The following is a 22,365-nucleotide window of genomic DNA, read 5'->3' as shown; positions in this document are numbered from 1 at the left end:
ATCACGGACCTACTAAATCAGAAACCCTGGGAGAGGGTCCAGCAATAGATCTTTTAACAAGTGTTCCAGATGATTCTGATGCACACTCAAGTTTGAGAACCACTACTCTGGGTGATAGATAGTAAGGAAAGAAGAAAAATAAGCAAGTTTGTTGATTTGATGTAGGTGTTGACAAAAGTTAAACAGCTAAGAACGATTGTGTGGCTTGAGGTAAAGAAGCTGTGGAAAATGAAACACAGGTTATGTCCCAGGCTCAGTGCCTTCACTAGAGATTTTCACTGCCTCCTTTGTGGAGGAGCTACTTTTATCCCACTCACACCTATAAATGAAGGAATGGCAGCAAAGATCCTAGGTAGGACAGGGCAAGGTTCTGTTATCTGCTGAATTGAACCCTTCCCACTGGACATTTTGGCGAACCAAATCTGTAAGTTTGAGAGTGTGATGTGTGTATTAGGGGACTTGAGAGTGATGTCAGCCATCAACTTGGAGATCTACTAGATAACTTTAATACATCTTATGAAATCTTGACTGGAGCCTCTGACCTGTATGTTATTGCCTATTACAGCAGGAACTGTTGTTCAGGATTATGATCCTGAGAATAAATTTTTCATATCTGTACTATAACTACTTAGTGCAATTGTTATTAAATACCACCTTCTTTCCTAACACATGTATTCTCTCCATATAGCATGCTTTATTTTAAGTGACAATAAAGGTAGTATGATCAGTCTCTCTGTTTCTGGATTAGTCACGTACACACCCAGGCTGGAGTGCAGTGGCACGATTACGGCTCATTATTGCCTTGACCTCCTGGGATCAACAGATCCTCCCATCTCACCATCCTGAGTAACTGGGACTATGGATGTTTGCCACCAGTCTGGCTAATTTTTAATTTTTGATAGAGATAGGGGTCTCACTATATTGCTCTGGTTGGTCTTGAACTCCTGGGCTCAAATTATTGTCTCACCTCAGCCTCCCAAAGTGCTGGGATTATAGGTGTAAGCCACTGCACCTGGCCTAGCATGGGTTACTCTTAAACCAAGTTGACCTGATCCTCAAGTATGGCCTACTCTATTTCCTGACACATTCTAACCCCTTCTTATAATATAACTCAATAACCAAATTCCTAGAAATATTGACTAAATGGTCTTTGCTTGATGGTAGGGGCAAATCGTTTTGCAGCTGTACATGTGATTGATATATTCATTTATTTAACTAATATTTACTGAGTGCTCTATGCCAGGCACTGTGCTGGGTCCTGGGGATATGCTGGTGAATAAGACACATAAAGTTCCTGTTCTCCTGAAACATACATTGTAATGGGGGAGATAAACAAAAACAAGTAAACAAACAAGTAAATAAGACAATTCCAGAGTGTTAAGTGCTACTATGAAAAAGAACTGGGTAACAGGAGAGAATAATAGTCAAGGGACCCATTTTAGATAGGATGATGAGAGAAGAGTTGACTTTTAATGAGTAGGGGAGGAACATTCTAGGCAAAGTAAACTCCACTGTACAAAGTGTCTAAGGCCTGAAAGAAGACTGACAGTATAGCTACAGCATGCAGGCAAAGATGAAAATGGAATGAAATAAAGATACAAGCATAGCAGATCATATAGATTCTTTTAAATCACCATAGGAGCTTGGATTTTTAGGCTAAGTGCAGTGAGAAGCAACAGCAAGGTTGTAAGCAGGGGAATGAAATAATTCAACTTCTTCCTAAAGTGATTATTTTGGCTGCTGTATAGAAAATGGAATGAAGTTCCAGAAAGAGTGAAGGCACAGACATCAGTTAGGAAACTACTACAGTAAGTGAAAAACAGGCCTAAGCTAAAGTCATGACAGAGAAATACAAGTGGACAAATTTGAGATACATCATTAAAATGGAATCAAAAGAACTCACTGATGGTTTGGAGAGAGGGAATGGAAGGACTCAGGAAGGATGTCTAGGTTTCTAGCTTGAGATACAAGCTGTTTGATGTTCCATGTATTGTATGATAGATGGATCACGTTGTAGGGAACATTTTCAGAACTATAAATATGGGAAGAAGGTAGTAGACAAGGCATGCTAGCACAATGTTTACAGAGCCCATCCACATATTACCCTTTTAAGAAAAATCACTTCCAGCACTGTGAAATGTTTTGTGCACATAAATTCAACCTTTACTATTAAATGGACCAAAGGGTAGACATCTCGTTCAAGGGCAAACAACTTATGGTTCTCCTAGTGTCCTACTTATGACATTGTATAAAAAGTAAATTGAGTTAATAACCCCATGTTCTCTTCTAGGAGCCAGAATGGAAAACAAAGGCTGGGAAGCTGACTGTGAGACAGGAAGATGCAGATACGTAATGCAGCTCAGTAGCATTAATTAGTGAAGCACTGGAGTGAAGATCCAGTATCCGCTGCTGAGGTCTCTAGAACTGACTTGAACCTACAATCACCATCTGGCTATACTCTCAGTGAAAACTTGTCATTCTGGCTCTTGCTTGAGATTTCTTTGAGACCCCTCTTATAATATGTAATACTTAATGAATCCTTATTATGTATCAGGTGTTATGCTTTATATATATTACTTCATTTAACTTTCATAATAACCCAAATGAGATAGGTACTCATTATCTTCATTTTTATAAATGAGGAAACTGAGGCTTAGAGATATTAAGTAACGACCAGGCGGGGTGGCTGACGTTTGTAATCCCAGCACTTTGGGAGGACGAGGCGGGAGGATCATGAGGTCAGGATATAGAGACCATCCTGGCCAACATGGCAAAACCCCGTCTCTACTAAAATACAAAAAATTAGTTGGGTGTGGTGGTGCATGCCTGTAGTCACCAGCTACTTGGGAGGCTGAGGCAGGGGAATCGCTTGAACCCAGGAGGTGGAGGTTGCAGTGAGCCAAGATCGCGCCACTGCACTCCAGCCTGGTGACAGAGCAAGACTCCATCTAAAAAAAACCCCCAAAAAACAAAAAAGTAAACAACAAACAAAAAAGAGAAGTAACTTGTCCATAGTCTCTCTCATAGTCTGTGCTGCTATAACAGAATACTTGAGACTGGGTAATATATAAAGAGCAGAAATGTATTGTCTCACAATTATGGCAGCTTTGAAGTTCAAGATCAAGCTGTTGGCATTTGGTAACTTATGAGGGTGGAAGGGCAAACCAGAGTGGAAGAGCAAGCTAGCCAAATGCTGCATGAAGCCTCTTTTATAAGGGCCTTAATCCCATTAATGAGAGAGGAGCCATCATGGCCTAATCACCTCTTAAAGTCCCTACCTCTTAATACTATTACATTGACAATGCTAGAATTTTACAGGGGACACATTCAAACCACACCAGTCCCACAACTAGTTAATGGTGGTACCAGATTTAAAACCATATCTTTTGACCCAATGTCTTAACCACTATGTTATAATATCTTCCTTACAAAAAAAAAAATTCCTTAACCTGAACTAGGTGAAATGGGTTTATGCTCCTTTTGACTGAAGGAGTCAGAGGAAATAGTGCCGTGAAGTTCAAATATGGCTGCCCTACTATATCCTGTCCCTCCCCATCCAACAAGCTCTCTTACATGCTGTCATTCTCAAGAAAATTGCATAGAATAAAATAAATTACTGTACTGTGGGCATTTTGAGATGCACATAAAAATGATATAATCATAAATCCATATTCTTTGTTTTCTATTTTTGAATACCTTAATATGGAAGAATGATCCAAATACAACTGTGAAAAGTCAATTCCTTCTACCTTTTGAAAAATTAGAAGAGCAAGTTCTAGAGGTGCCCTCTTATGGAACAATGTTTTACAACCTGCTACTTTGTGGCTTAAAGATTCAATTCAGGGTAGAATTTGGCTTAGAAATACATGCACAGATAAACATGTGACATAGCATTTCAAAGACAAAGAAAATCCAACATCTTTTGCTGTTCTTTCAGACAGTCTGTTACCCTTAGGCTTTAGAACTGGTCATTCCAGAGATATCATAATTTTCATTAGTCATTTAGACAGGCCGAGGCAGTAGTGCAAGAAGACATAAAAAGTTTACCATAAAGCACTAAATGAATTATTACAGATATGGGAAGATGTACTTTAAATATAATGGTCAAACTTATTTTTCATTTTTGCTTGACTGCAGCATCATGAGAGAAGGTCAAACTTATTTTTAATAAATTTCCAGTTTTCTGTTCATTATTCTAGGTGGGAGATTTTTTTCAATTGTGATTTGTTTTTCTAGACATTTGCAAGAGGTCAGGTAGTGTTCATATGAATACTTTTCATGAAGTTCAGTAGCTAATGCAGTTTCTACAGAAGGTAAGCAACTCTACTCTGACGCTTGCCTTTTGCACAATGTGCATCAACTTTTATTGTTAAGACAATGACTAACTTAAAGCAAGCTAGAATACTTTAGAATCTGCTTTAATCAAGGTATTTAGAAATAAGGGTGGCATTGACAGTTTTATGTGTTTAGATCACGTTGTGTTACAAAAACATTTAAGTGTAATAAAGATGCAAATTTGATTTTTCTAAAAAGACATGTTTTATTTTTATTTTTTGAAATGGGGCTTCGTTTTGTCACTCTGACTGGAATGCAGTGGTGTGATCACGGCTCACTGCAGCCTTGACCTCCTGAGCGCAAGCGATCCTCCCACTTTGGCCTCCTGAGTAGCTGGAACTACAGGTGTGCACAACCACGCCCGGCTAATTTTTAAATTTTTTGTAGAGACGGGAGTCTCACTATGCTGCCCAGACTCATTTTGAACTCTTAGGTTCACATGATCTTCCCGCCTTGGCCTCCCAAAGTGCTGAGCTTATAGGTATGAACCACTGCGCCTGGCTTAAATTATTTTATAATTGCTTTACTACTTCTTTTGATTTTTTGGAAAAAAAAATCATGCATTTATTCTGCTGGTATAAGTATATATCACTGTATCTTTACATTGGTTTTGGTTCTAATTGTATTCTAGTGGTAGCCTAATTATCAGAGTGAGAAGTCTGAAAAACCCTTAGCCATTCAATTCATATATTTAACAAGTCACAACCTTGATATCCTGATCTACCTGGAAATACCATTAAAAGTGCTTGGCTATTAATACTAGGGAAAGTTTTAATAAAAGCTAATTAAGCTACAAAACTCCCAAGTGGTTAACTGATTTTAGGGGCTAAATTTCTGGTACTTCTAATTATCCTCTGATGGCTTTACTTAGTGTTTCACAACCATGACAGATGACAATGAAAAACTGCACTGAAATTCATACACCCTGACACTGTGCTAAGAACTGGCTTCTCCCTCTCCAAGTAAAATCAATACTCTGTTTGAGTAAACACGTTTACAGCTTTATTAGGATGTCTTGCTTGTTCTGTAACAGCTACTTGAAGCTGTGGTAACAAATCGACTCAACTCAGTTAAACCTAGAGAGCTGGGTAAGAGGCTCGTCGATACGGTTGTTATAAAAATAAACTGCAGGAGATCAGAAAGCTGGAGCAAACAGTCTGGTAAATGTCAATATTTTTCCTTACAGAGGACGACAAAACCAGTGAGATCATGTAGAAAGTCTTTTATCCCCCTTAAAAATGTTACTTGTTTCAATTGAATAATACATTTCCACTTTTTGTGCACAGCTCTTCTGAATGAAATTTTCACTTCCTAATTCCCATGTGCATCTAGAACAGGAGGTTGATAGAAATACTTGGTCTTTTTCATGTCATTTCAGATTTTTTATTTCCCTCATATTTAGAGACATATTTTGGTCTACACTGACTTTACAAAACGACCCTATCCAAGTTATCTGGAATACCTGTGGTGGTTCAGTCTTACCTTCTATTAATGAAACAAAATTTTTGTCATCTACATTTGGGAGACATTTCAATGCAATGTTCACCCTGGATTATCTGTAAAACTGATGTTGTACATTCAAGATGAGGCCTTCAATGTTTTTACATTGAAGAGCACATCGTATTGACTTCAAATAGGCTGCACAACCTCCTGACTGGTGGTAGTACATATAAAATGTCTGCTGCCGGTTAGGAGCAAGCCTTCAGAGTGGGTATAGCTCTACCAAACAAGGACTCATAACCCCTCACTTACTTAGATGTTCACAGGTTGCTCAAAGAACTTACATCTGGCAGGAAATTCCCACTTCAATTTGGCTAGCTTAAAATATCCAGATGTGACAAAGTAATGGTTTCCCCCTGCTGAAAAATGCTCAGATGTAAACTTTTTGTATTTTCTACACAGTCTAGTTAGTAAAATTTTGTTTTGAGTTCATATTGACTACCAATTAGTCCTGAACTCAAACAACAACTTGTGACCCAAATTTTAGAAAACTGATTTTTCAGGGAAAATAATAAACATTAAATTTTGAAATAACTGAAAAAGCTACTGTGCCTGCCAGGGTAAGGTCTGACCTAGCAGTTATTTGCATAATGAAAACCAAGCTGGGCGCAGTGGCTTACGCCTGTAATCTCAGCACTTTGGGAGGCCAAGGCGGGTGGATCATCTGAGGTCAGGAGTTCGAGACCATTCTGGCCAATATGACAAAACCCTGTCTCTACTAAAAATACAAAAATTGGCCAGGTGTGGTGGTGCACACCTGTAGTCCCAGCTACTCGGGAGGCTGAGGCTGGAGAATCGCTCGAACCTGGGAGGCAGAGGTTGCAGTGAGCTGAGATTACACCACTACACTCATCCTGGGCGACACAGCAAGACTCCGTCTCAAAAAAAAAAAAACAAAAAAACAAAAAAACAAAAGAAAACCAAAGCTTAAGTGGTGTCAAATGGTGTTAATTGTTGACATGTACAGGAAGTCAATTTAGAGCAAAGTTTCCTTTCAGATAGTGCAGCACAACACACCCTCCCACATAAAGTGAGCAACTGAAAAGCAATGTGTAATATACAGGCAAGTGGTCAGTGTAATGTACAGGCAAGAATAACTTTATTGTCCTATAGCTACAGCTATGAGAATAACTTCTTACTCCTTCTTTGTGGTGGCTAAAAATGGAAACTTACTGAGTTCTATTAACATGGTATGGGACATTGTATTTGAATTAAAAACAAAACCAAAAGCCCTTCAATTAAAAAATGATCCTAGGCCAGGCGCGGTGGCTCAAGCCTGTAATTCCAGCACTTTGGGAGGCCGAGACGGGTGGATCACGAGGTCAGGAGATCGAGACCATACTGGCGAACACGGTGAAACCCCGTCTCTACTAAAAAATACAAAAAAACTAGCCGGGCGAGGTGGCGGGCGCCTGTAATCCCAGCCACTTGGGAGGCTGAGGCAGGAGAATGGCATGAACCCGGGAGGCGGAGCTCGCAGTGAGCTGAGATCCGGCCACTGCACTCCAGCCTGGGCGACAGAGCGAGACTCCTTCTCAAAAAAAAAAAAAAAAAAAAAAAAAGATCTTAATTTTGGAAGAAAGCTCTTGAAGAGTACTGCTAAGAGGTATTTTGTACTCATATAGGTAAGATGCCCTTTCACCACAATCCCTTTCAAAACACTGCTTTAAAAGTCATTCTTCTTCATGGAACATAGATATACAACATTGAGTCAGAATTTGATTTTAAAGCTAATGTGTGATCTTTTGACGTGGTCCCCAAAATAAAAGTTTAGCATATACTTCTGTTTAAAGTCAAACATCAAGACAAAAAAAGAAAACAAAACAAAAAACCCCTCCTTCTATGCATTTGGGATATTGACTCTTGACCTATGTATTTCCAAGAGGACTAAATAACAGACGGCTTAACTGACAATTTTTTTTTTTTTTTTGAGATGGGAGTCTCACTCTGTTGCCCAGGCTGGAGTGCAGTGGCACGATCCTGGGTCACTGCAACCTCTGCCTCCCAGGTTCAAGCAATTCTCCCGTCTCAGCCTCTTGAGTAGCTGGGATTACAGGTGTCTCCCATCATGCTCGGCTAATTTTTTTGTATTTTTAGTAGAGGTGGGGTTTCACCATGTTGTGTTGGCCGGGCTGGTCTCGAACTCCTGACCTCAAGTGATTTGTCCACCTCAGCCTCTTAAAGTGCTGGGATTACAGGCATGAGCCACCGCACTCAGCCTTAACTGACAACTTTCATTTGGATTATGAACATAAGAAACTGCTGTGTCATGAATTCAGTAATCTGGCTTCTAGTCTCATATTTGCAATTAACTCCCTTGGACAACTCATTTTTTACCTTTCTTTGGGCCTTACTTGCTTCATTCATCAAATGGGAGCTTTTGAACAGATCATGGTTTTCCTACCTGACATCATGAGTCACCAAATAAAATGTGGATAGGGACAAATGGGAGTTTGTTTAATCTCATTTCATTCTTTCTTAAAAACTTTTTAATTTTTAATTTTTGTGGGTTCATTTCATTCTGATTCAGATAAGACCTCATTTGAAAAGAGTTTCACTACTGGAAATTGTTTGAAAACCAGAAAATATGATTTTTAAAAATTTTCCTTTCAGCGCGAACACTCTAAACAATACAGTTAAAAACAAAAGATTTGGCCGGGCGTGGTGGCTCACACCTGTAATCCCAGCACTCTGGGAGGCCAAGACGGGTGGATCATGAGGTCAGGAGATTGAGACCATCCATCCTGGCTAACACAGTGAAACCCCATCTCTACTAAAAAGTACAAAAAATTAGCCGGGCGTAGTTGCAGGCGCCTGTAGTCCCAGCTACTCGGGAGGCTGAGGCAGGAGAATGGCGTGAACCCAGGAGGCGGAGCTTGCAGTGAGCCGAGATTGTGCCACTGCACTCCAGCACTCCAGCCTGGGCGACAGAGCAAGACTCCGTCTCAAAAAAAATAAATAAATAAATAAAATAAATAAAAAAATAAAAACAAAAGATTCATTGGGGCAAAGTAATAGCTGCTGGGATAAGATGATGGTAACATTGTTTATGTGAAGCTGTGCTTATGCCCTAATTCATAAGCAAGATAACTTTGTTATTAAATTTTGTTATTATTTAATTCAATTCAAAAATCTGCATTTGATCAACTAAAAATTTATCATAGCAGGATGGTTCTAAAATTTTAAGAGCATTTGATGACAGAAATCAGTTTTTAATTTGCATTTACTTTGTGGGCGAGAAATATATCTAAACTCTATAAAATGTCAATGTTAACTGGATAATTTAAATGAAAAATAAATTAAAAGACTGTGTTTATATCCCTGGTTTCAGAACTTACATATCTGAAGAGAGAGTAGCTGTTAATTTGACAATCATTCTGTTAATTTTGTTTTATTCAGACCTCTGCTGATAAGTTGCCTTAAAACATCAGAGGTTACGTTTCATATAAATTATCATATAGTTTGAAATGTTGTGTCTGATGACTTATTTACCACAGTGAAGATTTCTGCTAGGTACTAAGGCTGGCTGGGCTCTGCATCAGTGCTACACACATGTGATTTTATTTATTTAAAGATTACATTAATTACAAAGCCAATAAGGGCACATTGTAAAAAAGAAATTCAGACATACAGAGTGGAAAGTGATTATTTCATTCATCCATCTCCAAGTACATCCACTGTCAGCTGTTTGGAGTGTTTCTTCTTGGAACTTTTATATGCTTTTGTAAGTATACATTCAATATACACACATAAGACCATTTTTAACAAAATACAAATCACATATTATACTTATTGCTCTGTACTCATCTGTCAACAGCTTAAGTTCTATACTTGTCTTCTTTACTTTTTATTTTGTTTTTTGGGATGGAGTCTTGCTCTGTTGCCCAGGCTAGAGTGTAGTGGCACCATCCCAGCTCACTGCAACCTCCACCTCCCGGGTTCAAGTGATTCTCTAGCCTCAGCCTCCCGAGTAGCTGGGATTATAGGCACCACCACCACACCTTGGTAATTTTTGTATTTTAGTAGAGATGGGATTTCACCATGTTGGTCAGGCTGGTCTTGAACTCCTGACCTCAAGTGATCCACCTGCCTCAGCCTCCCAAAGAGCTGGGATTACAGGCATGAGCTACTGCGTCTAGCCTACACTCATCTTCTTTATATGAAGAAATGGGCCAGATATTAGAAAAACCCAACATGAACAGCATTCAAGTCATCACTAATCTTTTAATGGCATAAAGAAAAAAAACTGGCCAAATAATTTTGTAGAATTTATGAAAAAATATGGTTGATCAGTGAATCCCAGACTTTGGGATTTCACAGAACATTGAAACTTGTCCAAAAGATTTTAGGGATAAACACAGAGCTGGCAGACTTTAATTCTGCTAGATAAGAACATTTTTTAAAAATCCAGGCTGGACGCAGTGGCTCATGCCTGTAATCTCAGCACTTTGGGAGGCCAAGGTGGGTGGATCACGAGGTCAGGAGTTCAAGACCAGCCTGGCCCACATGGTGAAACCCTGTCTCTACTAAAAAAATAAGCCGGGCGTGATGGCGGGCGCCTATAATCCCAGCTACTTGGGAGGCTGAGGCAGGAGAATTGCTTGAACCTGGGAGGTGGAGGTTGCAGTGAGCTGAGATTGCACCACTGCACTCCAGCCTGAGTGACAGAGCAGAGACTCAGTCTCAGGAAAAAAAAAAAAAAAAAAATTCCACTATTACCAACATTATTCATAAAAAAAGAAAATATAACTCCCTCAAAGTAGGAAGGGCAAGATTTAAAACTGAATATATTTAGTTTTACAGAAGTTTACTTTCTTGCCCCTGCCTTCTTACATTTTGATATTGACTGATAAAAACTCTTATGTCATAGACTGGTACCAGTCTACAGACCAGTGTTTATAAACCCACTTTGGCTATTTCTCCTCCTTTAGAGAGGAAGGTAAGATGATGTAGTAATAAAAGGGAGTATAGCAAAATGGCTAGGGCTAAGAACTTTGAGGCCAAATTTTGAGTTTGAATCTTAGCTTTCAATATCTCTCAACACTCTAAGGCCAGAGGAACTGTCCAGGTAAGCACAGGCCCAGCTAAATAAGTGAGTTGTTATTTTAGGTAACTAGGTTTTGAAAGTTGTTAGTTATGCAGTAAAAGCTAACTGATACATGTTGGATGTGTCAGACAGATATGAGAGGTAAAACTGACCAGATTCATGTAATAGCAGCTGAGAGAATTATACGATTCAAATTACTTCCAATTGGCTCACCAATATTCCAGGTCAGGGAACTAACACACATATATTTTGTTATGTCACAATTCTGTTTAAGAAAATGAACTTCAGAAATTTTACTTATGACATTTCCTGTGGACCTCTGCAACTAAATAAAAATTTCCATATCAACATCATTTTCTTAGAATAAATATTTCTAAAATATCATTAAATATAAGAAACCTAAGGTTCACATCTGAGCTTTAGAGTCTGATAGCCTACATGGTTCAGACTGTTTGTGTCTTATCCACATTCCCAGAAGATAAAGTCCTTTCAATTCCATTATCTATTTACAATTGCTTCTAGATAGAAGTAATTCAGGATATTAGGTCTTTGAGGGAACATTTGTGTTGATGAGAAATTACAGGCTTCACTCTAAAATCATTCTGTATTTCACATGAACTAAAGTGATTTCTCTCTCTCTTTTTTTAAATCATGGCTGGAGAGGATAATCTTTACATTTTTTAACTAATGAAGGCTCAAATAATCATAGACAGTGTTTATGAAATTTGGTGCTGGTCTAGCTTCAGCTTGACTAAGACTCTGGAGGTATAACACTAGTGTAGCATGTAATAAAGCATCCTATCACTGTGCAAGGGCATAGCTCTCTCTTCCTTTCTCTTGCATGAACTTGAACTACTATCTGTGGTGAATGTTTCATATCGTTTTTCTTTTTTTTTGTAGAGACAGGGTCTCCCCCTGTTGTCCAGACTGTAGTGCAGTGGTGTGACTTCAGCTCACTGTAGCCTCAACCTTCTGGGCTCAAGTGATCCTCTCACCTCAGCCTCTTGAGTAGTTGGGACTACAGGCACATGCCACCCTGCTTGGCTATTTATTTATTTATTTTTGTAGAGACTAGGGTCTCACTGTACTGTCCAGGCTGGTCTTGAAATCCTGGCCTCATGTGATCCTCCTGCTTTTGTCTCCCAAAGTGTTGGGATTACAGGTGTGAGCCACCACGCCTGGCCTGTTTCATATTCCTAATGACCAAGCCAATTCCACAGTTCATTTGATGGTTTTAAGAAAAATTTCTGCTCAAGAAATAAAACAGAGGAGATGTCCCATTAGAGCAGAAAGACAAGAAAAAGAGTTGTTGACATTTGGTTGTTTAGCAGTGGGGAGCTGTCATCTTGGTCACCATTAAGTAAATCCTCAGCAGATGTGGGTCATATGAAAGTTTTGGTTTTTGAGTGAAGAAGTGTGAGAAACAATATATTCAACAGTTACCAAGTTGTCTTCTAGTCTTCTGAGATGGAGAGCAAAGGAAGCGTGTAGTGAAAAAAAAAAAAAATCCCAAGAATTCTGCACCACTTCTATGCATAGCACAATGAAGTAGCAATTAAGAAGAATGGGGGAGGAAGTTATAAATGTTTGGGACCAAAAAAACAAGGTGAGGATAGAAAATATGAAGATAATTAGGGAGTCTTTATGGTCCTCAGAAGTATAGATAGGTGCCATATGAAGAGGAAGTGGCATCCTTGTTCTGAAAACAACTCTTTAAAAAATTTTTTTAAACCAATGTTCTTTTCTAAACATGAATTAGAGAATGAAACTGTTTTTTGTTTGTTTTTGAGACAAGGTCTCACTCTGTCACCCAGTCTGGAGTGCAGGGGTGCAATCACAGTGCACTGCAGCCTTGACTTCCCAGGCTCCAGCAATCCTCCCACCTCAGCCTCCTGAGTAGCTGGAACCACAGGCTCATGCCACCACGCCCAGCTAATTTTTTTATTTTTGGTAGAAATGGGGTTTTGCCACATTGTCCAGGCTGGTCTTGAACTGCCGAGCTCAAGCTATCCACTTGCCTTGGCCTCCCAAAGTGCTGGAATTACAGGTGTGAGCCACTGCTCCCAGCCTAGAGAATGAAATTAGTGTTCCTTTTTATTAGATGGGAAACAGGAGAATTATTTGCATTGTGATTGCTAAGTGGTTTTCAGAGTCATTTGCATACTATAGGTAATATTTTTAAGTGTAATACATTTTCCCTGCTGAAGCTGTTGTGAGGATTTTTAAAATAAAGAGTATTCTGGCTGGGGGTGGTGGCTCATGTCTGTAATCCCAAATGAATTGTCATTTTAATGAAATGTAATCCAGCACTTTGGGAGTCCTAGGCAGGAGGACTGCTTGAGGCCAAGAGTTCAAGACCAGACTAGAGGCCGGGCGCAGTGGCTCAAGCCTGTAATCCCAGCACTTTGGGAGGCCGAGACGGGTGGATCACGAGGTCAGGAGATCGAGACTATCCTGGTGAACACAGTGAAACCCCGTCTCTACTAAAAATACAAAAAACTAGCCGGGCGAGGTGGCGGCGCCTGTGGTCCCAGCTACTCGGGAGGCTGAGGCAGGAGAATGGCGTGAACCCGGGAGGCGGAGCTTGCAGTGAGCCGAGATCCGGCCACTGTACTCCAGCCTGGGCGACAGAGCGAGACTCCGTCTCAAAAAAAAAAAAAAAAAAGACCAGACTGGGTAACAGAGTGAGACTCTGTCTCTACAAAAAATTAAAAAAAAAACCCTGTAGTCCCAGCTACTCGGGGACTGAGGTGGGAGGATGGCTTGAGCCCAGGAGTTTGAGGCTGCAGTGAGCTATGATCGTGCTATTGCACTCCAGCCTAGGTGACAGAGTGAGACCCCATCTCCCCCTCCAAAAAATATATTATGAGGCAGCACAATTACTTTATTATCATTCCAAATAAAATATTCTGGCTAGGTGCAGTGGCTCATGCCTGTAAATCCCAGGACTTTGGGAGGCTGAGGCAGGTGGATCACCTTAGGTCAGGAGTTCGAGACCAGCCTGGTCAACATGGCAAAACTCCATCTTTACTAAAAATACAAAAATTAGCCAGGTGTGGTGGCAGATGCCTGTAATTCTAGCTATTTGGGAGGATGAGGCAGGAGAATTGCTTGAACTTGGGAGGCAGAGGTTGCAGTGAGTCAAGATTGTGTCACTGCACTCCAGCCTGGGCGACAGAGCAAGACTCCATCTCAAAACAAAAACAAAAACAAAACAAAAAACCAACAAAATAAAGTTTTCTAATCTATATGTGGCTCTTAACCATACTTAATGAAGGTTTTTTGTTTTTTTTTTGTTTTTAATTCTAAGAATGTTGGTTCTTGGGTGAAGTCTAGTCTTTTATCTGAGAGTTGTATATAAGCATCTACACATCATCTGTCAAAGGTGTACTCACTTTCAGTCTAAAGATGATTTGTAGGTCCTGTCCATATTCCTACAGCTGCCATAAAACATATGACTAAATCATATTAGATTAACACAGGCTGGTATTGACAGCCCAGTGGGAACATATTGATTAGGTCCTTTTTCATGTTATTTGTTATGATTTTTCTTCTCAGTTTCATTTACCGGGAAGACACAGGGGAAGAGATTTCACTGGGAACAATGACAGTGCCTGTCACAAAATGTTCTCAATGTTTCCATTTGTTACTATGGCAGTGACAAAGAGGGTTCCAAATGAAAAGGCAGACCTGCTGTGACAAAGCACAGCAGGACAACAGGAAGAAATTTTCTCCTGACCTAGGAAATTAGGAAATCATCCTTAGAGATTATAGAATTGTCTCCATTTCCAAGAGTACAATCCTAGCACTTGGGCTTTTGAGGAACAATGTGAAAAGATTAGTTCTATCAGGGCTGGCCGGTGACAAATAAAGAGCAAATATCACAAAGCGCTTAAGACCTCCAAATAGAACAAGGAGTGATGCTTGTAGAGGCTGGAGGGATTTGTTACTGTCACTAAACTCGTGAAATGGAACTATGAATTTAATTTAATTTAATTTATGTACATTTGGGTTACTCATTTTTAAATTATACATGAAAATCCATGATGTAGTCATATATCTTTTTAGCTGGCTAAAGGAACACATGGCACTCTGCTACTGATATAGATAATTAGCACATGGTAGCTGGAGTGATACTTTATCCAAAATCTGAAATTTATGCAAAGAAAATTATTGTCCTTCAGAGAGTTAAATTACCACAAAGTGGACTAAAATATAGATATGCAAAGTCACAAAAGACAGAAATACTCTTAGGCCAGCAAAACTTGAAAGTTACAGGATGAATATATTAACCATCCAAAGATAGAATGTGTCAATCAGAAAGAAGATATGTTAATTGGGCAATGAGGCAAAGAAAAATAAACTACATAGTAAATGTAAAAGTTGCCACTGCCTGAGATTCATTTCCAAGGTGGAAGTAGTCAGCGCCTATTATTTTATTAATTAATTAATTAATTTTTTTGAGACAAGGTCTCACTCTGTCACCCAGACTGGAGTGCAGCAGTAAGATCTTGGCTCACTGCAACCTCTGCCTCCTGGGTTCAAGTGATTCTCCTGCCTCAGCCACCCAAGTTGCTGGGACTTCAGGCATGCAATGCCAATTCCAGCTAATTTTTCTATTTTTAGTAGAGATGGGGTTTCGCCATGTTGGCCAGGCTGGTCTCAAACTCCTGGCCTCAAGTGATCCACCTGCTTCGGCCTCCCAAAGTGCTGGGATTACAGGCATGAGCCACCACACCTGGCTGATTTAGTACTTACACTTAAGTCTTTGATCTATTTTGTTAATTTTTCCATATGGGCAGGGCCTCAGCATCCCAAGTAGCTGGGACTACAAGTGCATGTTACCTTGCCTGGCTAATTTTTTGTATTTTTAGTAGAGACAGAGTTTTGCCATGTTGGCCAGGCTGGTCTCAAATTCCTGGCCTCAAGTGATCCGCCTGCCTTGGCCTCTCAAAGTGCTAGGATTTCAGGTGTGAGTCACCATGTGGAGCCAACAGCTGTTGTTTCTAATCCCAGTAGAAAGGCTCTTGCTGGTGTGGAGAGGGAGCAGGGGGTTTTAACCAATGGATCTTTTAGTATTTCCAACTAACAAGACCATTTCTGTTGTAAGATGGATGCATCAGGTTGTTAGATGGGTGCTATTGATAGGGACAGGAGGCAGGCAAATTCTGGGCAGAAGAGGGTGGGTCTCTGGTGAGGGCCCCACCCTAAAGCCAAAAAGCCTAATACCACGGCCCAAAGTGAGAACTTACATCCTTGTTTTCCTGCTCAAATGTTGCCTTTTCCAAAACCACCCACGGCCCACCCCACCCACAATCCTGTGCCCATAAAAAACCCAGGCTCAGCTGACAGAGAAAGGAGAAGAGGAGAAGCAGCTGGATGCTGGAGACCACGATTGGACACTGGAGAGAAGCGGCTTGACTTCAGAGGGACAGCTTGATGGCATAGCTTTGGAGAGGAGTCTGGCTGGGGACGACCGGACTCCAGGGGATTATCTTCCTGCTCCATCCCCCTTTCAGCTCCCCTTCCTGCTGAGAGTCACTTTCATTGGCAATAAAATCCCCTGCATTTACCATCTCCAATTCGTTTGTGTGACCCCATTTATCCTGGACACCAGACAAGAACTCAGGTGCCAAGAACTCAGCCCTTTGTGGGTGCAAAGGGCTGTCACACTGGTGACAAAGGAGGGTCACTCCACTGAGCTGTTAACGCTTAAGCTGTCTACGGACAGCAAAGCTAAAAGGGCACTGTAGCGCTTCCTCTGGGGAACCAGAGGTCAAGGGCACCTTCCCTTAGATGCTGCCACTGGGCTGGTATGGAGTTCGCTCTTACCAGTGCCCCAAAGTGCTTGGCCCAGTTCCTGCACCTGCTCACCTGTGCTCCCCCTCCTGTGAGGGGTGGAGCAGCGAGTGAGTGAAGTTCCCTCCTGCTGGCATCAAAGTGGCCGGCTAGTTCCAGTGCCCATACACTGCAGTTACTGCCTGAGAAGGGCTTAGGGAAATATCTTGCTTCACTATTAAACAGCTGATTCATATAACTCTCTTATTTGGAGTCCACGCTAACCAAGCAAGTTTATCATCTGGCTTTCTGTATCTCTGTAGTGCAATCGATGCTACAGCTTAGCAAAAAGCTCTTGGTTCAAACTCACCAGGGACTACAGTTCTTGGATTCTCTTCCCTTTCAGTTTTTCTTTCTTTTCCTCAACAATCTTGCCTTAGAGTCCTCAGAACCCTGTCAGATTACAAAAGATCCTCTTCAATAAATGAAGTCATCTACTCAGATAACAGGAAGTTTCTCTGGCAAAACCAGCTTTTGTCAGGAAGGCTGGTCTGTGATTCTCAGTTATAATGGTGAGATTTACATAAATGTTTAGAGAAGCAGTGTTAGTGTGGTCAGTAAAAGCACTGACTTTGGAGACAGAGTTTCTGGGTTTGAATCCTGGCTCTGCTACTCTCTAGCCATGAGACTATGGGCACATTATCTCACCTTTCTTTGTCTCTGTTTTTTTCATCAGTAAAATAGGGGTAAAAATAATCTACTCCAAGAAGCTTTTGTGAACACTAAATTCGTTAATATATATAAAGTATGTAAGATATTGGTTGGTTAGTAGGTACCGTATAAAGGTTATCTATTGCTGTTACTTCGTAGCTTGACTCACATTTGACAGAATGTGCTAAAGATGGCAACATAAGTATTCCATTAATAAACTGACATTAGGATTTTCATCTCATTGCATGACCCAGTGTTTTGGGATCTGATTACCCTGGGAACTGAGTAGGTTCAAAGTGAGAAAATTGGCTATCTAATTGTATTACCAGTAAAGTCCTGCCTAGTGTCTACTTGCCTTCCACTTTCTCTATTCTGATTTCGACAATGTGTAGTGAAATCTAGTGTTTGGAGCTTTGAAATGCTAGAAATGAATAAAGTGAGGAAGCTGCCTATGAGTAAAAAAGCGTTTGGCAAACTATAGTCTGTAGGCCAACACTGGCCTATGGCATGTTTTTGTACAGCTAGAGAGCTAGGAAAGGTTTTTACATATTAAAAGTGCTATTAAAAAAAAAAACAACAACAAAGCAAAACACAAGCAAGCAAACAAAGATATGCAATACAGCCTGTTATATGACTTGCAAAGCCTAAAACAGTCACCATTTGGCCTTTTACAAAAAAAAAAAAAAAAAGTTGTGGATCCCTGTTCTATATTTTTCTGTTTTACTTACCTAACTATACCCCAACAATAAATATAATGAAGTAGGATAAAAAGAGGCTGAAAAATCCTCTAACAAAAAATCCCAATTGCTTTGATGAAGTAGTTTATTTATCACTCTAATGACAATACAAATGGTAGCTAGCTGTTCCTAACTGAGTATCCTAAGAATGGCCTCTCTCTCCCTCAAAAAGTCTATATATTCTCACCTAGTATCAGTAGCATTACAGATAGTTAGGTGACTGCAACAGAATCTGCTGTTGCAGGGCCAGGAAGCCTAGTAACTCAAGGCCAGAGGTAGTGGCTATTTAGGTCACCATCAAATCTATGATGCCCTCATTATGTGTCCTACTGAATGTCAAAGAAATAGAAGACTTCGTGTTTTAAAGATTTTAAAGTACTTAAGTAATGTACATACAGTGTATAAGTTTAAAAGTTTCTAGACTAAGATTCCTGGTTTGACCAATTTCTAACCAAGAAATCACTAGGGTTTTCTTAGTGTATTACAGAATATGGCTAAATTCAGAATAAAATATTTTTAGCCTACATACATCTATAGCTCTAAAGAGTAAAAAATAGGAAAATTGGCTAAGTACTCTAATATTACCAATAATGAAGACTTTCCAAGCAAGGAAATAAAAAACACAATCATAACAGTGAAGTAGAATGTTGTCTGTGGTACAGACTCTTTCCAAAGAATACACGGCATGGGGCATCCTAATGGTTAATAGTTCATTTAAGACTGGGCATGACCAGCCTGCCCAACATGGCAAAACCCCATCTCCACTAAAAGTACAAAAATTAGCCAGGTGTGGTGGCATGCACCTGTGGTCCCAGCTGCTCAGGAGGCTGAGGCAGGAGAATCACTTGAATCGGGAGGCAGAGGTTGCAGTGAGCTGAGATTGCAACACTGCACACCAGCCTGGGAGACAGAGTGAGACTCCATATCAAAAACAGACAGACAAAAAACTGGGCATGAATAGTTTTAGAGAAAGAAAAATAAAAATTTATGTTGGTAAAACACCATTAAAATAAAATATTAAGTTAAAACCATCACACAAACTTAAATAAGTTTCCCATGATTCAAATTATCCTCCAGAGAAAAAGGGACAATGATCAGCTCCACTTGCTTGCTTTTTTTTTTTTTTTTTTTTTTAAATTAACCTGGTCTGACTAGGAAAGACCCCTTTGGGGTATCTTTGAGGAAGCTAAAGCGTTCTAGAGACTATAAACTAGCCTAATTAACTACACTTAGCTAGAAGGAATTTAGACTTATCAAAAGAATTTTTGAATCAGATTTTAGATCAATCTAAGTCACTGAGCCAAAAATCTTCTATTATCTTGATTTTATTTTTGAGTATTCATTACCAAAATCATTAGTTCATATAAAATTTGCCAGCTCTTATAGAGCCTAAAATAGGCAAAAATTGAACTCTTCCTAGTATAACAAACAACCACTATTGTGTTTGAAACAGATGTTTTAACCAAAGGATATCATCCAAAGACATCATCCTTAGTTATTAGCATACTGTTTAATATTCATCACAACTTGTTTTAAAGAACAAAAATGTGTTAACATTTAAGCCTGAAGGGCTACGAATATACTATATACTGTACTTGATGCAGCTTGTTTATGCAATTTTCTGACAGATACAATTAATCTTGTGAAAATGACTGGGGTATAGCACAGTAGCAAATTATCTTTTCCAAACACAATTTTTCCTGTGGTAAAGCCCCTTTATAATACTGACAATGATAGAAGTATATAGAAAGAACTTCATAAGTGAATTACTTAAAAGAAGAAATTAAAAGTTATTAAATGAATAAATCTTGGTTATATGGTAGAAACAAGGGTTAAAATGTTTAACTTGTAAGTAAGAATGAAATAAATTAGTCTGTACCTCCAACAAATGCATCTCCAGCTCCATTGGTATCAATAATTTCTTTCTGGTCTTGATCCAAGACAGCAAAAGCAGTGACTTCACTTTCTGCAATTAGAGCCAAAGAAAGGCAGACTGACTTCTCTTTGTAACACTCAATACAAGCTCACCCAGTAATGTCTGAAGCTCCTTCATCACTCATCATTCAAAGAGAGACAGGACATAAGCTCCATATTCTGTACAGGGGCACTTGGGAACTATGGTGTAAAATCATATGCAAGTAACACTTTTTTGGTAACTTTCAGCATACAGATGCTGCTGTATATGTCTTATGAGAGTTATACCTAGGTAGTTCACATTTTTTTTTTTTTTTGGAATGACTACAAATAGTAGCAGTACATTTTTGGACAGCGCAAATGAACAGAAGCCATAAACTAAAAGAAGTATTGGTATGGATTGGATCATGGGTTTCTAATAAAGCTTCAAGCCTGACATATTCCTAGCAGTGAAATGTTGGGTACAGTTAAAGAGTTGTAAATTAAAAAATAAATAAATAATGAATATTGGGTGTTTCTTTACAGAAAATCCACAATGGCACAATAAAAACATTACTATTATTCTGTTAAAATACTTCATCCCAATGTCAATAATTTTTTTATTTTAGTTGGTTTATTAAAAACAACCTAATCTGGTTATGTTTTGCAAAGAAGTCACTATCTGTCAACTGGCAAAAGGGAAAGCTACTACCAAATGCATGGGCAGAACAAAAGGGACAGTGCAATGGGGTCTTGCCCTAGAGCAGTCTGGACCAGGGCTTGTTTTGACTACAGAGTAACCTAATTTCGTACTTTAAATGTGGCACATGACAGTGGAATGGACTTATCTGTGATGAAATCTGGCTTACAAGACACATCTGCACATGATTGGACAGTGCTTCTTACTGGGGACTGGAACTTCTGAAATCATAAATTTGCATCCCTATGGGAACAAACATGGCCAAAGACTCGTAAACTTCAGTCTCATTTAAGACCAAGAGGGAGGCAAAAGGAGATCTTGAGAAACTTAAGAAAGGTATTAATAAAGAACATAGAGAATCTTCAAAAGCATATTCTGTCTAGCTTTTGCTACCTGCTCTTAATGGAAACTTTCAACAAGAGACATAAATATGTTAATGAAAAAGCTCTCCTGGAAAGATTGATATTCAAGAAGAGGACTCATTTACTTAGTCAATCTTTTTAAAAATCTTTTTTTTTTTTTAGGTCTTCCTCTGTCATCCAGGCTGGAGTGCACTTGTGTAATCATAACACATTCCAGCCTTGACCTCAAGGGATCAAGGGATCCTCCTGTCTCAGCCTCCCGTGTAGTTGGGACCACAGACACACAGCACCACAGCTGGTTAATTTTTTGCTTTTTTGTGGGGTGGTGGGGGGAGACAGGGGGGCAGGTGGGTAGATACATGGTCTCGCTTTGCTGCCCAGGCTAGTTTCAAACTCCTGGGCTCAAGCAATCCCCTGTCTTGGTCTCCCAAAGTGCTAGGATTATAGGCATGAGCCACTGCATCTCACTTAAACTTTTTTTTTTTTGAGACAGAGTCTCATTCTGTTGTCCCAGCTGGAGTGCAGTGGCGTGATCTCAGCTCATTGCAACCTCCGCCTCCTGGTTCAAGTTATTCTCAAGATTTAAGCCTCCCAAGTAGCTGGGATTATAGTCATGCGCCACTACGCCTAGCTAATTTTTGTACTTTTAGTAGAGACAGGATTTTGCCATATTGGCCAGGCTGGTCTCGAACTCCTGACCTCAAGTGATCTGACTGCCTCAGCCTCCCAAAGTGCTGGGATTAGGCGTGAGCCACCATGCCTGGCCAAACTCTTTAAGTAACTGAACTTTCCACTTTTTGTAACATGACGGCCTACATGGCAGTTGACAAGATTTTGATTAATTGAAAGTTATGGCACAAATATCCAGACTTACATTTTCTAGAGAGTATATATAGTACATACTACTACACAGGCCAAAAAAAAAGTAAGCAGACTTTATTAGAAATACTTGGGAAAGGTCTGCAGTCTGATTTAGGAAAAGGTCTGTACCATAAATACTTATAAAGAAATCTGGTTTTACTACTTTCAAGTACAAGCTACACTATACAGGGAAATAACAACTATAAACTAAAACCAAACAGGTACTAAAATAAGTAAAATGAGCTAAGTTAATGACACCATTACTATTTATAATACATTTACATTATGTAATAATCTAACATGTCTATAAAACATTTTAGGTAATATAAGAATTAATTACTAGATTTACAGATTGGAAAATAATTATATATAAATGGTAAGTAAACCGAAATTATACAGAATTCCTTGAGCTCCTTGTTTGAAAACAATTATTTATTTTTG

At 39.5% G+C, this 22,365-nt stretch overlaps 1 protein-coding gene across 3 annotated transcripts in view; it reads right to left on the bottom strand.

Annotated features, from left to right (window-relative positions):
• ADK (adenosine kinase) overlaps window positions 1-22,365 on the bottom strand; it is a 591,886-nt gene that overhangs the window by 19,083 nt on the left and 550,438 nt on the right. For 2 of the 3 annotated variants that reach the window (XM_023204899.2, XM_023204900.1), the window contains exon 10: window positions 19,988-20,074. In XM_023204899.2, the coding sequence (XP_023060667.1) occupies window positions 19,988-20,074 (87 nt within the window). Of the gene's footprint in view, window positions 1-17,064; window positions 17,114-19,987; window positions 20,075-22,365 lie in introns of those variants that run through there. The other variant, XM_031936187.1, reaches the window with a different exon arrangement.

Source organism: Piliocolobus tephrosceles, chromosome 9 (genome assembly GCF_002776525.5).
Source record: "Piliocolobus tephrosceles isolate RC106 chromosome 9, ASM277652v3, whole genome shotgun sequence".
NCBI classification, from domain to species: Eukaryota; Metazoa; Chordata; class Mammalia; order Primates; family Cercopithecidae; genus Piliocolobus; species Piliocolobus tephrosceles.
Note: the sequence above shows the minus strand (reverse complement) of the source record. Positions and strands in the feature narration are given on the sequence as shown.